Here is a 19,517-nt window from a genome sequence, read left to right as displayed (position 1 = left end):
GCTATGAAAAAAAAAATCGCTATGACGCTATGAAACGCTATGAACGCTATGAACGCTATGACGCTATGACGCTATGACGCTATGCAAAAAAATATCGCTATGACGCTAAGAAACGCTATGAACGCTATGACGCTAAACGATATGAACGCTATGACGCTATGAACGCTATGACGCTATGACGCTATGAAAAAAAAAATCGCTATGACGCTATGAAACGCTATGAACGCTATGACGCTATGAACGCTATGACGCTATGACGCTATGACGCTATGAAAAAAAAAATCGCTCGCTTTACCAAGGGGCTCGCTCTCCCCCCGTTCCCCTCCCCTCCCGTTCCTCCTCCCCCTCCCCTCCCCCGCCCGGCAATGCCGGGTACTTCTGCTAGTATGTTATACAATGAAAACCTTGAACGTCCCTCGTAATAATAATAATGATAATAATTAATAACTAGAACTGCAAGCAGTAATAATCGGCTTCTAGCCAGGTTAGTACTTTCGTTATTATTACTACAGCTTAAGTTGTTTTTAGACTTAAATTTGGCATGTTTTTGGCATAAATTTGCCATGGCTACTCAATCATATATTGAAGGTTTCGTATCGATTGGTGAAGTGGTTTCAGAGAATTTTGAATTTTGTGTTCCTTCAATCAAATATGGCTGCCACACCACGTGGCTGATGATATCATCATTTTCAACACGTTTTCCCCATGGATATGTGATCATATATTTAGAATTTCGTATCGATCGGTTAAGTGGTTTCAGAGAAAGAAATTTTAACGTTTTTTTTGTCAATCCAATATGGCCGCAAAACCACGTGACTGATTACATCTTGGTTTTCCAAACTTTACCCCATCCATACACAATCATATATTTAAAGTTGTGCATAGATTGGTGAAGCGGTTTCAGAGAAGGAGGTTTTTAAAGTTCTTTTTTCAATCCAGAATGGCTGCCAAATCATGTGACTGATGATGTCATCATTGTAAAACAAAGCAAATCCCGCATGGGTGGTCGATGCTATGTTTAAAATTTCGCATCGATCGGTTAAGCAGTTTCAGAGAAGAAGATTTTCCATCCAATACGGCCACCAAATTGTTTGACCAATCAGAACCATTTTGCAATATGCATTAGATCATGTCCTTTTTAACAAGTTTATAAAATTTGAGCATCATTGGTGTGATGGTTTCCGAGATCGGCCTTCCAATTAATCTGAGAGAAGAATAATAAAAATAGGACCACTGGACATGTAGCTTATCTGGGCCTTGGCCATTTTGACACACTTCAGGTCAAGTGATCGGCATAACCTCCACAATTTAACATCCCTACCCTGGCCTAATGTTGTTACCCAAATTTGTAGCATTCTGACTGGTGGGTCTGGAGAAAAAGATTTTTGAAGGAATTTAATAATTCCGCCATTTTGACATACTTCCGGTCAAGTGACCGGAATGAGCTTTGGAATCCCTGTCATCAGCAAGGAGGCCCAGCGGACCTTGCTGCCAAATTTCCACCGGATCGGCCCAGCGGTTTGGCTGGAAAAATCGAAATTGGTGACGGACGGAGGGATGGATGGACGGTGCACGATGACAATACCTTATCTGGAATTCAAATTCAAATTCCAGATAAGCTAAAAATCGTAACGATAACAAAAAGTCTTCCAAGTTAACTTGGAAGCCTTTTAGTAATAATAAAGCAAAGGTTATATTGCGCATGATATTAACTTAATATCCTCTAGAGTCTAGACTCTAGAGTTTAGACGCTTTCAATCAGCGTGTAGACTCTGTAGAGGATATTAAATTTGTATAAGAAACAATTTTGATGGCAACAATGAGGTAGGCAGGTTGGCTTGGTTGTTTGAGCTCTAAGATTGATTGTTCTTCTTCCTCCCTTTTCATATGGAGCATTTCACGGTGGGTCTGGAGAAAAATATTAAGAAAAATCTTTAAGAAAAGAAAAAGATTAAGAAAAAGAAAAAGAACATTAAGGTTGCTTCTTCTTCTTCCTCCATTTTCATATGGAGCATTTCATGGTGGGTCTAGAGAAAAAGATTAAGAAAAACCTTTTAGAAAAAGAAAAAGATTAAGAAAAACCTTTTAGAAAAAGAAAGAGATTAAGAAAAAGGAAAAGAGCATTAAGGTTGATTCTTCTTCTTCTTCCATTTTCATATGGAGCATTTCATGGTGGGTCTAGAGAAAAAGATTAAGAAAAATCTTTTAGAAAAAGAAAAAGATTAAGAAAAAAAATAAGAGCAATAAGGTTGATTCTTCTTCTTCTTCCCTTTTCATATGGAGCATTTCATGGTGGGTCTCGAGAAAAAGATTAAGAAAAACCTTTTAGAAAAAGAAAGAGATTAAGAAAAAGGAAAAGAGCAATAAGGTTGATTTTTCTTCTTCCTCCTTATTCATATGGAGCATTTCATGGTGGGTCTGGAGAAAAAGATTAAGAAAAATCTTAGAAAAAGAAAAAGATTAAGAAAAAGAAAAAGAGCTTTAAGGTTGATTCTTCTTCTTCCTCCTCTTTCATATGGAGCATTTCATGGTGGGTCTGGAGAAAAAGATAAAGAAAAATCTGAGAGAAGAATAATTCATGTGGCTGTGAATAACATCAATGGCCGAGAGCATGGGCACGCCCTCAGTAAGTTAGAGCAGGGTTTTGCAATTTGTCCCTGATGGCGGCAACAGCATCGCTTCTTCAACAAGAACACTGTGGGATATTTAACGTATGCCAACTAATGCTTGCAGACGGGACGCCATGTTTAACGTTCATCGAATAAACCAGGACGGCAGTTTGTAGCTGGGCCGAGATTCAAATCCAAGTTGAGGTCGAATTTTGTATGGGTCACACCAAGGGCATGTTTGTACCAACCACATGTGGGGTCCACATGAAATGCACTCTGCCTCTAAATGACTTAGTGTCCTTTGTATTGAGTAAGACTTTGACTGTGTGTCACCAGAAACCATAAATGACGCAAAAGCATTATACGAGTTATTAGTGATGTGAGTGGATTGCTTTTCAGAAAACAAAATGTGCTTTTGTGTGTGTGTGTGTGTGTGTGTGTGTGTGTGTGTGTGTGTGTGTGTGTGTGTGTGTGTGTGTGTGTGTGTGTGTGTGTGTGTGTGTGTTTGGCAGGGTCACGTGGACTCACAGACAGTTTCAATTATCATTTCAAAATGTAACCTTTGGCTTCCTGAATTTAGCTTCAAGAAGGGAACCACAACGAGTACACGTCCTCAATGAAATGTCTTCCAAAATATAAGTTGGAAAAATTAATGGTATCTCATTGAAATAACTTTAACAAACTCGACAATACAAGAATCACTATGGAATGCAATAAAAATAAATAAATAAACAACAACAAAAGTTTCACCAAGATTTCTTGATGTAAAAATGAAAATGAACAATGAAGACCTATAAATGGAGCAGCTATAATTGGGCATGCTTGAATATATGTATTTATAGGCCTCAGGGTTGTCTGGTGCCACATGCAAGCCGCCTGGGTTTGCCCTCTCACTCGCATCATCATTCTAAGCAATGACAGGTGTGTGTTCTCAAATATAATGTCTGATGATACTTGGAAATTGACCCCAAAAACACCTTATTTGTATCTACTATTAATACCAACACATTTACATCTGATGAGTATTTCAATGAAATTATGCAATGGTGGAACTCTTCATCCAAAACACACCATTCACTGTGGTATCAGAGCTCGTGGAGCCCATTAAGATGTATAGTCAGGTTCACTATGTTTTTTCGTTCAAAATTTTGGTAGATTAGCAAAACTATACATTTTTGGAATATTCAGAGCATGAGGAATCCAAAAATTAATGTTTACATTTGCGTAGACACCTTTGCGAAAATGACACTCAGGACAGTGATGAAGATCTGTAAAAGCATATTCCTGAACGGTATAGACCTCGTAGATCCTGTGTATAGGACTTATAGTTCAATCTGATACTACCTATAACTTCCTATAACAACCTATAACTTCAAAGGACTTGCAATATCATGGATTATGTAATACAGTTATATCACAAATATAAAGACAATGGTTTTCAATTACCTTTGTTTGTTGCTTTTCTATAATCCTGAGCACTATTTTGAGGCCTTTATTGGATTCCTTGACCCAGAAAACATAGGATTAGCATATTTAATTAAGTCTCTAGGTTGACTAGAAGCCGAGATCGCGCAAAATATGTATTTTATGGCGGCCATTTTGAAAATCCAAAATGGCGGCCATGCAGGTGTCTGTGCAAATGCCAACATTGATTTTCAGATTCTCCATGCTCTGAAGATTCCAAAAATGTACAGGTTTGCTAATCCCAAAATTTTGAAAGAAATTCTATTTGTTAACATCGTGAACCTGACTAGTTGGAATGGTGTTCATATCGACCCCATCACCTTGCCTTAGAAAGAGCCTCATCCAGCAGCAGCATGTTACTCTCTTGGGCCTTGATCGTGTGTGAGAAGAAGGAGTAGGTCTTCCCGGGCAGCAAACTCCCATCAGGAGGCCGTTTCACTCCCATGATCAATTTTGCATCCGACAGATCTTCCTGGATGACTGCTCCTGCTTTCTCATATTTCTAAATAGTGATAAAAAAAAAGGAAAGTCATCACTCAAGAATTGGCATTTAGCTTCACTTTTGATGATCTGATTTGATGCTGCAGTTTGAGAACTTGCCTCATTAACTTGGACACTCTGGATCAAATGTAAAACACGGTTGGTTTGGCCACAACTACCTTCTGTGGTTGTTAACTCTTCTTCACATCAACGGAAATGTCCGTATCAGCATCGGTGCTGCTCTGCAGTATCACTGGAGTGGCGTTTGATGTGAAGGTCAGTTTTACAGTGGAGTAGTTGTTTTACAGTGGAGTAGTAGTTTTACAGTGGAGTAGTTGTTTTATAACTGAGTAGTTTTACAATGGAGTAGTTGTTTTATAACTGAGTAGTTTTACAATGGAGTAGTTGTTTTATAACTGAGTAGTTTTACAGTGGAGTAGTTTTTACAACTGAGTAGTAGTTTTACAGTGGAGTAGTTGTTTTATAACTGAGTAGTTTTACAACTCAGTAGTAGTTTTACAATTGAGTAGTTGTTTTATAACTGAGTAGTTTTACAATGGAGTAGTTGTTTTATAACTGAGTAGTTTTACAATGGAGTAGTTGTTTTATAACTGAGGAGTTTTACAATGGAGTAGTTGTTTTATAACTGAGTAGTTTTACAATGGAGTAGTTGTTTTATAACTGAGGAGTTTTACAGTGGAGTAGTTGTTTTATAACTGAGTAGTTTTACAATGGAGTAGTTGTTTTATAACTGAGTAGTTTTACAGTGGAGTAGTTGTTTTATAACTGAGTAGTTTTACAGTGGAGTAGTTGTTTTACAGTGGAGTAGTTGTTTTATAACTGAGTAGTTTTACAATGGAGTAGTTGTTTTATAACTGAGTAGTTTTACGACGAGGAGTTTTACGATGCAGTAGTTGTTTTATAACTGAGTAGTTTTACAATGGAGTAGTTGTTTTATAACTGAGTAGTTTTACAGTGGAGTACTTTTACAACTGAGTACTAGTTTTACAATGGGGTAGTTGTTTTATAACTGAGTAGTTTGACGATGCAGTAGTTGTTTTATAACTGAGTAGTTTTACGATGCAGTAGTTGTTTTATAACTGAGTAGTTTTACAATGGTGTACTTGTTTTATAACTGAGTAGTTTTACGACGAGGAGTTTTACGATGCAGTAGTTGTTTTATAACTGAGTAGTTTTACAATGGTGTAGTTGTTTTATAACTGAGTAGTTTTACGATGAGGAGTTTTACGATGCAGTAGTTGTTTTATAACTGAGTAGTTTTACGACAAGGAGTTTTACGATGCAGTAGTTGTTTTATAACTGAGTAGTTTTACGACGAGGAGTTTTACGATGCAGTAGTTGTTTTATAACTGAGTAGTTTTACGACGAGGAGTTTGACGATGCAGTAGTTGTTTTATAACTGAGTAGTTTTACAATTGTTATGGGGTCAACCTCGAGGGGAGCCCCGGCAGAAAGATGTATGGTCCTTGGGTGAAAATAAGTCAATCAACAACGAGTCCACACCAAGGGTTACGAACAATCCCCAATATATTCCCAAATCCCGCACAGGAATCACAATGCGTTTACAGCACTTCCATGCAATCCTTATCTATAGTATCGGTGGCGCCACCTTAACCCACAACAGTGTTGGCAACACTCACGGCCCTTGCCCCCAATGTCTCTACACGCCTCCCAGGTGACGTCGAGTCGATCCAGCGATCGGGGAATCTATGTCCGATTCCAATCCGGGGCTGGGAGTGAGGATACTCGACAACCTCAGCGAGGATACCCGACTTCACAGGTTCCGCAGTAATCCGGCGCTCTCCTGACGCGTGGACTTCGTTTCACCGAGGCACGGTTCCCTTGTCCTTCACGTTCGGCGGCTCGGTCTCGAGCTGCAGTCTCAACTCTCAACCGTCTCCCTCCAATCTCTTTCGCGTGCCAGGCCCAAGGTGTGACCCGTACACGCCCTCGAAGGCGTCGAGGCGAACAGCGCCGGGCGCTTGGTTCCTTCCAGGACCACACGGCACCTTGACACGTAAACGACAATCAATCACCCCGCGCAGGTAACTCCTCTCGCCAGACGGGCTTTTCCAACTCCGTTCCAAAGTAGGTAACGATCGCCTCCACTTGCGTCGGAGCTCTCGAAGCTTAAGATGGACGCCCTTTCTTCTCCTCCTCCTTTTCTTCACGATCCCGTTTCCAGTCTCATTTTTCCCAGAAGGGCTCCTGACCCTTTAATCACAACAACCTTTAATAGAATATACATTAATAAGAAATGACCCGAATTGTAACCCCCTTAAACCCGGAATTCGTAACACTCCCCCCCCCCCCCCCTTCAAGAAAGAAAGTTTGAACCCAGCGAAAACTTTCTTTGCAGGCCAACATTGATAAACAAACCAGATAACTCACACCCCCAAATCATCAGTTCCCCCCAGGCACAATTATCACTTAAAAATACAGCAACAAAATTTCACAAAACCCCCAGAGATTCCAAAGGTAATTCACTCTGGACCAAGCGTCAACAACTTCTAGTTTCTCTTGAATGACGGTTAAGAGGTGGTGACCAAAGCCCCAAAGTTAAACCTCTCGATAGCACTTTTTCGGGAGGCCCAGCTGAGTATTCACTAGATGGACGCCTTAAGGAATGTGGAGTTCACGGTTAGTCCGGGGAGGAAAGTTCATTACATGGACGCCTTTAAAAACGTGGAGTTCACGGTTAGTCCGTGCAGGAAAGTTCACTACCTGGACGCCTTTAAGAACGTGGCGTTCACGGTTAGTCCGTGTAGGAGCCCAGGCTCGGCGGCTCCACCGTATATAGTGCTTCAACTTCTCCGGACTCCTAACCATTACGGTGGGACCCCTTGTCGCAGCCGTTACCTGACTGGCGGTCTCCTTCTCGGCCAGTGCTCTGACAATCATTCTTTCGGGAGGTGCCATAACTCTGGGAGCCTCCATAGTAATATCGGCTGCTGCCAACACCAAAACTACCGCCAAGTTTTCCTCTTCTGTAGACCTCTCGACGCCTACGAAATGCCTTCCCTACTGTTATGGTCCGACCCTCCAAATCCTTACCATTCCAATTCTTCTCTGCCCCTCTGGCGTCTTTTGTGCTTGCAAACGTGACAAAGCCGAACCCTCTTGACCGTTGCGTTTCCCTGTCTTTTACCAACCGCACTTCCACCAGCGGCCCATATCTGTTGAAGACAGAGGTCAGAACTGCTTCCTTTGTTTTGAAGTTCAGTCCCCCTACAAATAACTTGGTACGTTTGTCGCCATCCCGAACTGGTGTGGTGTTATTTTCCCTGCTGGGCTCTTTACCAACCCCCGGGTTACCATAAACTTGACCCCCGGCCAAATCATTCCCGATAACCACAGATACTCCCTCTACAGGAAGCGTGGCTTGTAAACCGACGGTGACCGGTCCTGAGACCAAATCGGATTCCAAATGGATGACATGAAGTGGCGCACTAACACAGCCACCGATCCCTTGCAACCGAACACTTTCACCAGTTGCTGTACTCTTTGACAATGGCAAAATGCCTTCCAGCATTAAGGATTGATGGGCTCCTGTGTCCCTCAATACCCTAACAGGTCTTGGGTTAGTCAAGTCTCCCTCAAGTGAGACAAACCCCTCGTAAATAAATGGTTGGTAACTCTTCTGTGGGCGATTTCTTATGTTTGCCATCGCATTCGGAGTTGTACTAGTCGGACTCCGCCCTGGGTTGTCCCTTTTCATGAGGTAACAAATGGACATCAAGTTTCCAGGTTTTTTGCAAAAGGCGCAAGTAGGCCCGGAGGAAAAACTCGTGGTCTGCCTCGGGCCCCCCGGGAAATAAGTTTGTCTTGGGCCCGTAGCCCCCTGATTTCGAACAGTTGGGGTATCAGAGTTGTCCCCATAATCCTCTCGAGGCCGCCGCCATGTATTGTCGTTCTCCGCACCGGGTGTTCCATAACTCCCCTGCTGAAGTCTAGGCGAGGAGTTAGGTTTGTGGACCCCTATCCGGTGTGTTAAGGCATAATCATCTGCCATGGTGGCTGCGTCCCACAACTTTGGTACTTTCTTTTCCTGCAGGTACACTTTGATGTCCTCGTGGACACACTGTTGAAATTCCTCCACCAGGATCAAGTCACGCAATGTTTCGAAGTCTTTCCCGACTCCTTTTGACTCACACCACCGATCAAACATGTTTTCTTTCACTCTGGCAAACTCCACATGGGTCTCACTCTCCCTCTTCCTGGCATTCCTGAATTTTTGCCGGTAAGCTTCAGGAACCAACTCATAGGCTTTGAGAATGTACTTCTTCAATACCTCATAATCTGCACATTGGTCCATTGGTAGCGCCGAATAAATATATTGAGCTTTACCCACCAGCACACTTTGCACTAGTATGGTCCAGGCCTCCTCCAGCCAGTTTAACTGTCGAGCCACTTTCTCAAAGTGTGGAAAAAATTTAGCGACTTCCTTTTCACTGAAGGGTGGAACCAGCCTCACATGTCTGCCCACATCCCAGGTGTTCTGGCTCGGTGTCGGCCCAGTCAGCAAGGGTGGTACCTCTCCCCGTTCTCTCATTAACTCCAGCTCCTTGAATTTAATTTCTTGCTGAAGCGCCATTTCACGTTCCTTTAATTCCCTTTCGGCTTTTCTCTCCTCTGCTTCGAGTTCCCTTGCAGCTCTCCTCTCCTCTGCTTTTCTCCCTTCTAACCTTTCCTGGAGTTCTCGTTCCACTCTCCTTTCCTCTGCTCTTTCCTTTTCTGCTTTCCTTTCTTCTTCTGCTCTTTCCTTTTCTGCTTTCCTTTCTTCTTCTGCTCTTTCCTTTTCTGCTTTCCTTTCCTCTGTTTTCATCCTTTCTAACCTTTCCTGGAGTTCTCGTTCCACTCTCCTTTCTTCTTCTGCTCTTTCCTTTTCTGCTTTCCTTTCTTCTTCTGCTCTTTCCTTTTCTGCTTTCCTTTCTTCTTCTTTGATCCGTTCCTGGCTCCGTAATTGCAACTCCAGTTTCCGGAGCTCAACGTCTTCTGGTTCTTCGGGTAGCCACTCCCAGGCTAACTCGTCCCATGTTCCTAATCCCACCATAGACTGTATCACCGTGGTCTGCAACTCTGCCTTCCTCAAATTAGTTCGGACCTCCAAGTTAAAATGTTTGGCCAATTTCAAGAGGTCCGATTTTAGTAATGCTCGGAACTGTGCCTCACTAGGGGTTACCGCAAAGTTCTGTGCCACAAACGCCATGGTGACTACTAGTAACACCTGTTAACCTTCACCCCAGAAATTTCCAACAAAGGAAAGCAACAGTATTACTATTATTGATATTGTTTTTTTTTTGTTTTTTTGTTGTTGTTGTTTTGTCGGCAGAGCAAAACAATTTTGGGAACGTTGGAAAAGTTCCCACTCTTGGGAATTCTTTCCCGGACTAAAATTTAGAAAATTTTATAGATCCCGGACGTAGACCCAATTGCGAAACCGCAAATTGTAATTTGGACGAGCCCCCAATTCTGTTACAGGGTCAACCTCGAGGGGAGCCCCGGCAGAAAGATGTATGGTCCTTGGGTGAAAATAACAATAAGTCAATCAATAACGAGTCCACACCAAGGGTTACGAACAATCCCCAATATATTCCCAAATCCCGCACAGGAATCACAATGCGTTTACAGCACTTCCATACAATCCTTATCTATAGTATAGGTGGCGCCACCTTAACCCACAACAGTGTTGGCAACACTCACGGCCCTTGCCCCAAATGTCTCTGCACGCCTCCCAGGTGACGTCGAGTCGATCCAGCGATCGGGGAATCTATGTCCAATTCCAATCCGGGGCTGGGAGTGAGGATACTCGACAACCTCAGCGAGGATACCCGACTTCGCAGGTTCCGCAGTAATCCGGCGCTCTCCTGATGCGCGGACTTCGTTTCACCGAGGCACGGTTCCCTTGTCCTTCACGTTCGGCGGCTCGGTCTCGAGCTGCAGTCTCAACTCTCAACCGTCTCCCTCCAATCTCTTTCACGCGCCAGGCCCAAGGTGCGACCCGTACACGCCCTCGTAGGCGTCGAGGCGAACAGCGCCGGGCGCTTGGTTCCTTCCAGGACCACACGGCACCTTGACAAGCAACCGGCAATCAATCACCCCGCGCAGGTAACTCCTCTCGCCAGACGGGCTTTTCCAACTCCGTTCCAAAGTAGGTAACGATCGCCTCCGCTCGCGTCGGAGCTCTCGAAGCTTAAGAGGGCCGCCCTTTCTTCTCCTCCTCCTCTTCTTCACGATCCCGTTTCCAGTCTCGTTTTTCCCAGAAGGACTCCTGACCTTTTAATCACAACAACCTTTAATAGAATATACATTAATAAGAAATGACCCGAATTGTAACCCCCTTAAACCTGGAATTCGTAACACAATGGAGTAGTTGTTTTATAACTGAGTAGTTTTACGACGAGGAGTTTTACAATGGAGTAGTTGTTTTATAACTGAGTAGTTTTACGACGAGGAGTTTTACAATGGAGTAGTTGTTTTATAACTGAGTAGTTTTACGACGAGGAGTTTTACAATGGAGTAGTTGTTTTATAACTGAGTAGTTTTACGACGAGGAGTTTTACAATGCAGTAGTTGTTTTATAACTGAGTAGTTTTATGACGAGGAGTTTTGCAATGGAGTAGTTGTTTTATAACTGAGTAGTTTTACGATGAGGAGTTTTACAATGCAGTAGTTGTTTTATAACTGAGTAGTTTTACAATGGAGTCGTTGTTTTATAACTGAGTAGTTTTACGACGAGGAGTTTTACAATGCAGTAGTTGTTTTATAACTGAGTAGTTTTACGACGAGGAGTTTTACAATGGAGTAGTTGTTTTATAACTGAGTATTTTTACGATGAGGAGTTTTACAATGCAGTAGTTGTTTTATAACTGAGTAGTTTTACAATGGAGTAGTTGTTTTATAACTGAGTAGTTTTACAATGGAGTAGTTGTTTTATAACTGAGTAGTTTTACAACGCAGTAGTTGTTTTATAACTGAGTAGTTTTACAATGCAGTAGTTGTTTTATAACTGAGTAGTTTTACAATGCAGTAGTTGTTTTATAACTGAGTAGTTTTACAATGGAGTAGTTGTTTTATAACTGAGTAGTTTTACAATGGAGTAGTTGTTTTATAACTGAGTAGTTTTACAATGCAGTATTTGTTTTATAACTGAGTAGTTTTACAATGGAGTAGTTGTTTTATAACTGAGTAGTTTTATGACGAGGAGTTTTACAATGCAGTAGTTGTTTTATAACTGAGTAGTTTTACAATGCAGTAGTTGTTTTATAACTGAGTAGTTTTACAATGGAGTAGTTGTTTTATAACTGAGTAGTTTTATGACGAGGAGTTTTACAATGCAGTAGTTGTTTTATAACTGAGTAGTTTTACGACGAGGAGTTTTACAATGGTGTAGTTGTTTTATAACTGAGTAGTTTTACAACGAGGAGTTTTACGATGCAGTAGTTGTTTTATAACTGAGTAGTTTTACAATGGCGTAGTTATTTTATAACTGAGGAGTTTTACAATGGCGTAGTTATTTTATAACTGAGTAGTTATACGACGAGGAGTTTTACAATGCAGTAGTTGTTTTATAACTGAATAGTTTTACAATGGAGTAGTTGTTTTATAACTGAGTAGTTTTACGACGAGGAGTTTTACGATGCAGTCGTTGTTTTATAACTGAATAGTTTTACAATGCAGTAGATGTTTTATAACTGAGTAGTTTTACAATGGAGTAGTTGTTTTATAACTGAGTAGTTTTACAATGGAGTAGTTGTTTTATAACTGAGTAGTTTTACGACGAGGAGTTTTACGATGCAGTAGTTGTTTTATAACTGAATAGTTTTACAATGGAGTAGTTGTTTTATAACTGAGTAGTTTTACGATGCAGTAGTTGTTTTATAACTGAGTAGTTTTACAATGGAGTAGTTGTTTTATAACTGAGTAGTTTTACAATGGAGTAGTTGTTTTATAACTGAGTAGTTTTACGATGCAGTAGTTGTTTTATAACTGAGTAGTTTTACAATGGAGTAGTTGTTTTATAACTGAGTAGTTTTACGATGCAGTAGTTGTTTTATAACTGAGTAGTTTTACAATGGAGTAGTTGTTTTATAACTGAGTAGTTTTATGACGAGGAGTTTTACGATGCAGTCGTTGTTTTATAACTGAATAGTTTTACGATGCAGTAGTTGTTTTATAACTGAGTAGTTTTACAATGGAGTAGTTGTTTTATAACTGAGTAGTTTTACGACAGGGAGTTTTACGATGCAGTAGTTGTTTTATAACTGAGTAGTTTTACGACGAGGAGTTTGACGATGCAGTAGTTGTTTTATAACTGAGTAGTTTTACAATGGAGTAGTTGTTTTATAACTGAGTAGTTTTACGACGAGGAGTTTTACAATGCAGTAGTTGTTTTATAACTGAGTAGTTTTACGACGAGGAGTTTTACAATGCAGTAGTTGTTTTATAACTGAATAGTTTTACAATGGAGTAGTTGTTTTATAACTGAGTAGTTTTACGATGAGGAGTTTTATGATGCAGTAGTTGTTTTATAACTGAATAGTTTTACAATGGAGTAGTTGTTTTATAACTGAGTAGTTTTACGATGCGGAGTTTTACGATGCAGTAATTGTTTTATAACTGAGTAGTTTTACAATGGAGTAGTTGTTTTATAACTGAGTAGTTTTACAATGGAGTAGTTGTTTTATAACTGAGTAGTTTTACAATGGAGTAGTTGTTTTATAACTGAGTAGTTTTACGATGCAGTAGTTGTTTTATAACTGAGTAGTTTTACAATGGAGTAGTTGTTTTATAACTGAGTAGTTTTATGACGAGGAGTTTTACGATGCAGTAGTTGTTTTATAACTGAGTAGTTTTACAATGGAGTAGTTGTTTTATAACTGAGTAGTTTTACAATGCAGTAGTTGTTTTATAACTGAGTAGTTTTACGACGAGGAGTTTTACGATGCAGTAGTTGTTTTATAACTGAGTAGTTTTACGACGAGGAGTTTGACGATGCAGTAGTTGTTTTATAACTGAGTAGTTTTACAATGGAGTAGTTGTTTTATAACTGAGTAGTTTTATGACGAGGAGTTTGACGATGCAGTAGTTGTTTTATAACTGAGTAGTTTTTCAATGGAGTAGTTGTTTTATAACTGAGTAGTTTTACAATGGAGTAGTTTTATAACTGAGTAGTTTTACAATGGAGTAGTTGTTTTATAACTGAGTAGTTTTACAATGCAGTAGTTGTTTTATAACTGAGTAGTTTTACAATGCAGTAGTTGTTTTATAACTGAGTAGTTTTACAATGCAGTAGTTGTTTTATAACTGAGTAGTTTTACGACGATGAGTTTGACGATGCAGTAGTTGTTTTATAACTGAGTAGTTTTACGACGATGAGTTTGACGATGCAGTAGTTGTTTTATAACTGAGTAGTTTTACAATGGAGTAGTTGTTTTATAACTGAGTAGTTTTATGACGAGGAGTTTGACGATGCAGTAGTTGTTTTATAACTGAGTAGTTTTACAATGGAGTAGTTGTTTTATAACTGAGTAGTTTTACAATGCAGTAGTTGTTTTATAACTGAGTAGTTTTACGACGAGGAGTTTGACGATGCAGTAGTTGTTTTATAACTGAGTAGTTTTACAATGGAGTAGTTGTTTTATAACTGAGTAGTTTTATGACGAGGAGTTTGACGATGCAGTAGTTGTTTTATAACTGAGTAGTTTTTCAATGGAGTAGTTGTTTTATAACTGAGTAGTTTTACAATGGAGTAGTTGTTTTATAACTGAGTAGTTTTACAATGCAATAGTTGTTTTATAACTGAGTAGTTTTACAATGAAGTAGTTGTTTTATAACTGAGTAGTTTTTCAATGGAGTAGTTGTTTTATAACTGAGTAGTTTTACAATGGAGTAGTTGTTTTATAACTGAGTAGTTTTACGACGAGGAGTTTGACGATGCGTAGTTGTTTTATAACTGAGTAGTTTTACAATGGAGTAGTTGTTTTATCACTGAGTATTTTTACGACGAGGAGTTTTACAATGCAGTAGTTGTTTTATAACTGAGTATTTTTACGACGCGGAGTTTTACAATGGAGTAGTTGTTTTATAACTGAGTAGTTTTACGACGCGGAGTTTTACAATGGAGTAGTTGTTTTATAACTGAGTAGTTTTACGACGAGGAGTTTTACAATGCAGTAGTTGTTTTATAACTGAGTATTTTTACGACGAGGAGTTTTACAATGGAGTAGTTGTTTTATAACTGAGTAGTTTTACGACGAGGAGTTTTACAATGGAGTAGTTGTTTTATAACTGAGTAGTTTTACAATGCAGTAGTTGTTTTATAACTGAGTAGTTTTACAATGGAGTAGTTGTTTTATAACTGAGTAGTTTTACGACGAGGAGTTTTACAATGGAGTAGTTGTTTTTTAACTGAGTAGTTTTACAATGGAGTAGTTGTTTTATAACTGAATAGTTTTACAATGCAGTAGTTGTTTTATAACTGAGTAGTTTTACAATGGTGTAGTTGTTTTATACCAGAGTAGTTTTACAATGGAGTAGTTGTTTTATAACATAGTTTTACAATGGAGTAGTTGTTTTAAGATGCAGTATTGTTTTATATCAGAGCAGTTTTACAATGCAGTAGTTGTTTTATACCAGAGTAGTTTTACAACGGCGTAGTTGTTTTATGACAGAGTAGTTTCATGACGGAGTATAGTTGACTTAAGATGCAGTAGTTGTTTAAACGACAGGGTAGTTTTAAGATGGAGTAGTTGTTTTTACGACAAGGTAGTTTTCCGATGGAGTAGTTTTATGACAAAGTAGTTTTATGAGAGTATAGTTGTTTTAAGATGCAGTGGTTGTTTTTACCACAAAGTAGTTTTACGACAGAGTACAGTTGTTTTAAGATGTGTCCGTCTTGTAGTGTCCATCTTGTTTATCCCGTGTACCCGCCCCATCCTCTCCCTTCCACAGTTCTACCGATGTCCCTGTTCACTTCTGTTGTTGTGATTCCCTCTCTCTCCCCTTCTTGTCTCCTGCTTCCTTTATTATATGTTCTATCTGTTCGCTCTTACATGATCCTGGACTTATAGTAAACAAAAACATCCACACAGAATCGTCTACATTAGTTCCCTTCTCAATGTCAGCCCTTTCTGTCAATGGAATACTAGATTTTACCAAGATTGCTTCACCTCCTATTTTATCCTTCCTATCACACCTGCACACCTCGTCGTCTTATAATCCTGTCGTCTAGTTTCTCTCCTCATTAAACCTCGTCTCTCCTTACTGTAACTACATCGTACTCCTCGCTATGTACTTTGGCCTCAAGCTCTTCCATCATATTATTTAAACTCCCAGCATTAGTATACAATAACTTTAACTTTTCTCTTACTAATCAGAATTACATCATCAGTTCCTTCCTTAATCGCTTCCCCTCCCTCCGTTGACCTAAAAATGCCTGAATTCCTTCCCCAATTCCCACCACATACCTTGCTGCCCCCCTTTCTATTGACCAAATGGCCATCACACTGGAAATACTCCCCGTGCCCCCAACATGATTCCCACTGCTTATTAAATTCAAAACCTTCCTGCCTACTCCATTATTCCAGCCATTGGTTGACATCTATCACTCTGCTCATAAATTATATTGAAGGAACTGCGCTACAACGCGAGTCGAAAGAATTGACGCGACCAAAGACGGAATTCGTCCGAGTTGCTTTATTGAAACAAAACAGCTCAGGTATTCTCACAAGCCCGTTTATCGGGCAGCAATATATATACACATTTATGTCGGGAAGTTTGCCCTGCAAAAGCTATACCGGGCATGCCCGGGTGTCAAGGGCGAGCCTTGGAAAGGCGAGTCTGGACCTGCCCGGGCGTGTTTGGCTGCGGCCTGGCAAGTCGAGGCTGGGCGTGCCCGGGCGCTCTGGGCGAGCCCTGGAAAGGCGATAGCGGGCATGCCCGGACGCTCTGGGCGAGCCCTGGAAAGGCGATAGCGGGCATGCCCGGACGCTCTGGGCGAGCCCTGAAAAGGCGATAGCGGGCATGCCCGGACGCTCTGGGCGAGCCCTGGAAAGGCGAGAGCGGGCATGCCCGGGAAAGACGAGACCGGGCGTGCCCGGGAGGTTCGGGCGTGCCCGGGAACATTGAGTCCGGGCATGCCCGGGAGAGGCGCGTCTGGCCGTGTTCTGGCCGGTGCAAGGCGATTGTGTGCATCCAGCGGTAACCGCTACACACGCCCCTCCAGAATCGACCTGCACCGGCAGGGTCAATTTAAGGGGGGTCCGGATGACCCGGCCGAAGCGACCCCTGGAGGGTCGTGGGGAGGGGTCCGACGTGGTGGTGGGTGGTCGAGCGGGGGGAACTGTGGACGGGGGGCGGCCTCGCCGCGGAGGAAGGGCCAACCGTGGTGGTCGGTCGACGTCCATGTGCGCCGGTTTGAGGCGGACCACAGAAATCCGGTCCGGCCGGCCGCCGAAGTCGACGATGAAAGACTTGTCGCCCCATCGCAGGACCCGGAAGGGCCCGTCGTACGGCGGCCGGAGTGGCCCCCGGTGCGCGTCATGACGCACAAAGACGTACTCCGCTGTGCGAAGCGCCGGGGGGACGTAGGACTGGGGGCCACCGTGGCGGGACGTCGGCACGGGGGCAAATCGTCGGGCGGCCTCCTGGAGGTCCGAGCGCTGGCGAGTGGCGGACCAGGGACTGGTAGCGTCGGGCACGAATTCACCCGGGACGCGGAGCGGCTGGCCGTAGACGAGCTCGGCGGCGGACGCCTGGAGGTCTTCCTTGGGGGCCGTGCGAAGGCCCAAAAGGACCCACGGCAGCCGGTCGGCCCAACCGTCGTCCTGAAGGCCGGCCATGAGTGCGGCCTTCATGGAGCGGTGAAACCGCTCGCACAACCCGTTGGCTTGGGGGTGGTAGGCCGTGGTGCGGTGCAGCGTGACCCCCAACGAACGGGCGACTGCGCCCCAAAGCTCAGACGTGAACTGTGGGCCGCGGTCGGACGAGATGTCCGCTGGTGCGCCGAAGCGCGCGACCCAGGTGGCGATGAACGCCTGCGCCACGTCGGCGGTGGTGGTGGAGGCGAGGGGCACAGCCTCCGGCCACCTGGTGGTCCTGTCCACCATGGTGAGCAGGTGGGTGAACCCCCGCGAGGGGGGCAGGGGACCCACCAGGTCCACGTGGACGTGGTCGAAACGCCGTTCAGGCACGGCGAAAGGTGCCAGCAGGGCCTGGGTGTGGCGGTGGACCTTGACCCGCTGGCAGGCCGTGCAGGCGTTGGCCCAGTCGCGGATGTTTCGTCGGAGGCCGTGCCAGACGAAACGCGCCGACACCAGCTTCTGAGAAGCTTTCCGGCCCGGGTGAGAAAGGCCGTGGACGGAGGCGAAGATGCGGCGCTGCCAGGAAAGGGGCACGATGGGGCGAGGCTGGCCCTGGGAGACGTCGCAGAGCAGGACGGTGCCCGCGAAGGGAATGTCGGCCAGGCGGAGGCCCGTGTCCGCCGCACGGAGTGCCTGCACCGAGGCGTCGGTGGTCTGGTCAGCCGCCATGAGCGTGAAGTCCACGCCGAGGTGGACCGCGTTCGTGCTGGCCCGAGAAAGACAGTCGGCCACGGCGTTGTCTTTGCCGGCGACGTGCCGGATGTCCGTGGTGAACTCCGACACGGCGGAGAGGTGGCGCTGCTGGCGGGCCGACCACGGCTCCGTGACCTTAGCCATTGCGTAGACCAATGGCTTGTGGTCGACGAAAGCCGTGAACGGGCGGCCCTCCAGGAGGTGTCGGAAATGGCGAACGGCCAGGAATAGCCCGAGCAGCTCGCGGTCGAACGTGATGTAGTTTAACTCGTTCGGCCGGAGTTGCCGGCTGAAAAAAGGGAGTGGCTGCCAAACCCTGTCCACCCATTGCTCATGGACGGCGCCCACCGCATAGTTGGAGGCGTCCGTAGTGAGGGCAATGGGCGCGTTGAGCACCGGGTGAGCCAGCAGCGTTGCTTCGGCGAGGGCCCGTTTGGCGCTGGTGAAGGCCGCGTCCATGGCCGCGGACCAAACAATGTCATGCTTGGCCGGCTTGCCCCGGAGGGCCTCGTAAAGGGGCCGCATGAGCTGAGCAGCGCGGGGCACGAATCGGTGATAAAAATTCACCATGCCGAGTAACTCTTGGAGGGCCTTGATGGAACGGGGATGCGGGAACGTGGTGATGGCCTCGACCTTGGTCGGCAGCGGCACGGCCCCGGTCTTGGTGATGCGGTGGCCCAAAAAGTCAACGGTCGTCACGCCGAAGTGGCATTTGACCGGGTTGACAATTAAGCCGTGCTCGCTGAGGCGACCGAACAGTGTTCGGAGGTGGAGGAGGTGCTCGGCGCGGGACGTGCTGGCGACGAGGATATCGTCCAGATAGACGAAAAGAAACGGCAGGTCGCGCAGCACGCCGTCCATCAAGCGCTGGAACGCCTGGGCCGCGTTCTTGAGGCCAAACGGCATCCGCAAAAATTCGAACAGGCCGAACGGCGTGATGACGGCCGTCTTCGGGACGTCAGCCGCCCGGACAGGTACCTGGTGGTAGCCCCGTATCAGGTCAATTTTCGAAAAGATGACCCGTCCCGCCAAACGGGCGGAAAAGTCCTGAATATGCGGGATCGGGTACCTGTCGGGGGTGGTAGCGTCGTTGAGACGGCGGTAGTCACCACACGGGCGCCATCCACCCCCCGGCTTTGGCACGATGTGCAGTGGCGAGGCCCACGCGCTATCGGAGCGCCGCACGATGCCGAGGTGCTCCAACGCGTCGAACTCGGCCTTCGCCACGGCGAGCTTGGCCGGGTCGAGGCGGCGGGCCCTGGCGTAGACCGGCGGGCCCGTAGTGGGTATGTGGTGCTCGATCCCATGCCGCACCGCGACGGCCGAAAACGTCGGCCGCGTGAGGGCCGCGAATTCCGTGAGCAGGCGAGCGAACTCGTTCGCTGCC

General features: G+C 44.4%; 1 protein-coding gene across 1 annotated transcript in view; it reads right to left on the bottom strand.

Moving 5' to 3' along the window:
- LOC144894212 (alpha-aminoadipic semialdehyde synthase, mitochondrial-like) overlaps positions 1 to 19,517 on the bottom strand; it is a 165,667-nt gene that overhangs the window by 135,003 nt on the left and 11,147 nt on the right. Inside the window, exon 4 of the mRNA XM_078786315.1 lies at positions 4,399 to 4,575. Coding sequence (XP_078642441.1) covers positions 4,399 to 4,575 — 177 coding nt within the window. The remainder of the gene's footprint in view (positions 1 to 4,398; positions 4,576 to 19,517) is intronic.

The sequence above is a fragment of the Myxine glutinosa genome, chromosome 11 (genome assembly GCF_964187855.1).
Source record: "Myxine glutinosa chromosome 11, kmMyxGlut1.1, whole genome shotgun sequence".
Taxonomy (NCBI): domain Eukaryota; kingdom Metazoa; phylum Chordata; class Myxini; order Myxiniformes; family Myxinidae; genus Myxine; species Myxine glutinosa.
Note: the sequence above shows the minus strand (reverse complement) of the source record. Positions and strands in the feature narration are given on the sequence as shown.